A 1,933-nucleotide genomic window follows, 5' to 3' on the forward strand; every position below is an offset into this window, starting at 1 on the left:
TAACTGAACAGCTTCTCATCAACATGTCTTCGTGTCACTTTTGGTCCTCCTCCTTCTCCTTGTAGAAGATCTTTCCATCCACTTGTTTCTTCCAGCTCAGCCTGATTTCTGCATCCACGCCCTGCTCCCTTATCTTCTGTTTGAGCTGCAACACAAGAATTGCTGATTTGATGAGTTTAAAGCACAAGTCACTGGTTTTACTGGAAGGCAAGGGAAATTTATTTGTATTGCACATTTCAGTACAAAGACAATACAAAGTGCTTTACATGATTAAAACATAGGAAAATAAAAACAGAATAAAAGCAAGTTGGAATAAAATGTAGAAACAAAATAAAATATGGGAGAAAAGAAACTAAAAGCAAATATTAAAAACAGTTGGACTACAAAATTGAACTAATTATGTTTCAGTAAAACAGTTTAGGTAGGACAGTCGAAAGCAATCCCAAATAAATGTGTTTTTAATCTTGAATCAAAAAGAACTGGACTTGTTTAAAACCAGCTGGATGTGCATGAAGGAAGATTCCAACAGGCCACTTCTACATCAGCCAGATTCAAAAGATATCTTAGTTTAAATACTAAAAGTTTAAAATCTAAAAAAAAAAACAACATTGTAATCTGAGCTACAAAGTCCAGCCCTTGTTGGTTTATTTAAATGAACCTGGAGGTGATTTCCTGATGTTACTTACCTCCTCCTGCAGGTTTTCCAGGACAGCAGGGTCATTCAGATCCAGAGCAGAGTTTCCCACCAGCTTCACTTTCACTACTTGCTTTGTGAAAGGCACAGAGTCTTTAAAACAAACATTAACAACATTTCATTAGCTCTCTTATTCTTGTATGGATGTCAAAGTCACCTCCTGAAATTTAACCTTCTGATATGCCTGCAGTATATCAGCAAAATGTAGAAATCTGATACTGTTGCTGAATATAAGGCCTTTCCATCACAACAACGGTGAGGAGGCGTTATGGATATTGATATTTATAACAGCTGAGAACCTCTAATGCCCTCTCACCTAATGGTGCAGCTATAATGCCTCAGAAGACCAACTTTTCAAGATTCTGCAATGATCATCCATCTTCAGCCTGCTTTTAGTAATGTTCTATCGTAGTTTATCTGTTTTATTTAGATACAATAATAGCTTACCATGGTGGCAGACAAAGGACTTCTTGACATCACATGGCCAGTCTCCCCAATTACCAGATTGATCAAATTTTGCAGCTGCACATTTCTGTACCCCCCCATCAGGTTCGGCAAACATCCAGCTTCGAAACACATACATAGGTCCGCCCGACCACTTCCAGGTTATTCTGAAAAGGCCCATAGAGACGTAACCGCCTGCAGGGATCACTGCCCTTATCTTCTCGTTCTCTGACAGGTTTCTAGGAATGGCCAGGTCTGTAAAGTGTTCTCTGCAGTAGCTCTGGGCGTCCATCCAGCTCATTGCAGTGTTAATGAAGACAAATTCAACATTCTGTCCTGGAAATGATAAAAGAGAGACGTTTAAAATTAAGAAACAGAAAAAAAACTCTTATAAAAACTAAATAATCTGTAAATACGACGCAGAAAGTCAGAAGTAAACCAAACTTTTACCTGTAACATTGGAGCAGACTGGTTTAAGAAGTTTGCCACAATTGTAATCGTACCAGTTTCCAGAACTGTGCATCATTGCACATGATGCTTCGTACCAGGGGATGCTTGGTTGTCCAAAGCCCCAGTGCAGAAACTTCGACACATCAGCTTGGTTAAAATCTTCATGAGTCGATGACCAGTTCCAGGTGAACACATCGAAGTGCAAACCAATCCAGGCCTGTTGGAAACGGGACTAGTTCAGTCATATTTAACAACCTTCTGTTTTAAATTATCATCTGTTCTCAGTCTGTGGAGTCTTGTGGATTTTGCACCTTAGTTTCTGGTAGAAAAATGTCATTTCTGTCA

General features: G+C 39.0%; 1 protein-coding gene across 1 annotated transcript; it reads right to left on the bottom strand.

Moving 5' to 3' along the window:
- LOC118564640 (collectin-11-like) lies at positions 1 to 1,457 on the bottom strand. Its single transcript, XM_036143528.1, has 3 exons — positions 1,142 to 1,457; positions 687 to 787; positions 1 to 145 (listed from the first exon to the last, which is right to left on the bottom strand). Exons 1-3 carry the CDS (start codon positions 1,437 to 1,439, stop codon positions 35 to 37), a joined length of 510 nt encoding a protein of 169 aa, XP_035999421.1. The 5' UTR covers positions 1,440 to 1,457; the 3' UTR covers positions 1 to 34.
- Positions 1,458 to 1,933: the final 476 nt, after the last annotated feature.

This window comes from Fundulus heteroclitus, chromosome 1, assembly GCF_011125445.2.
Source record: "Fundulus heteroclitus isolate FHET01 chromosome 1, MU-UCD_Fhet_4.1, whole genome shotgun sequence".
Taxonomy (NCBI): Eukaryota; Metazoa; Chordata; class Actinopteri; order Cyprinodontiformes; family Fundulidae; genus Fundulus; species Fundulus heteroclitus.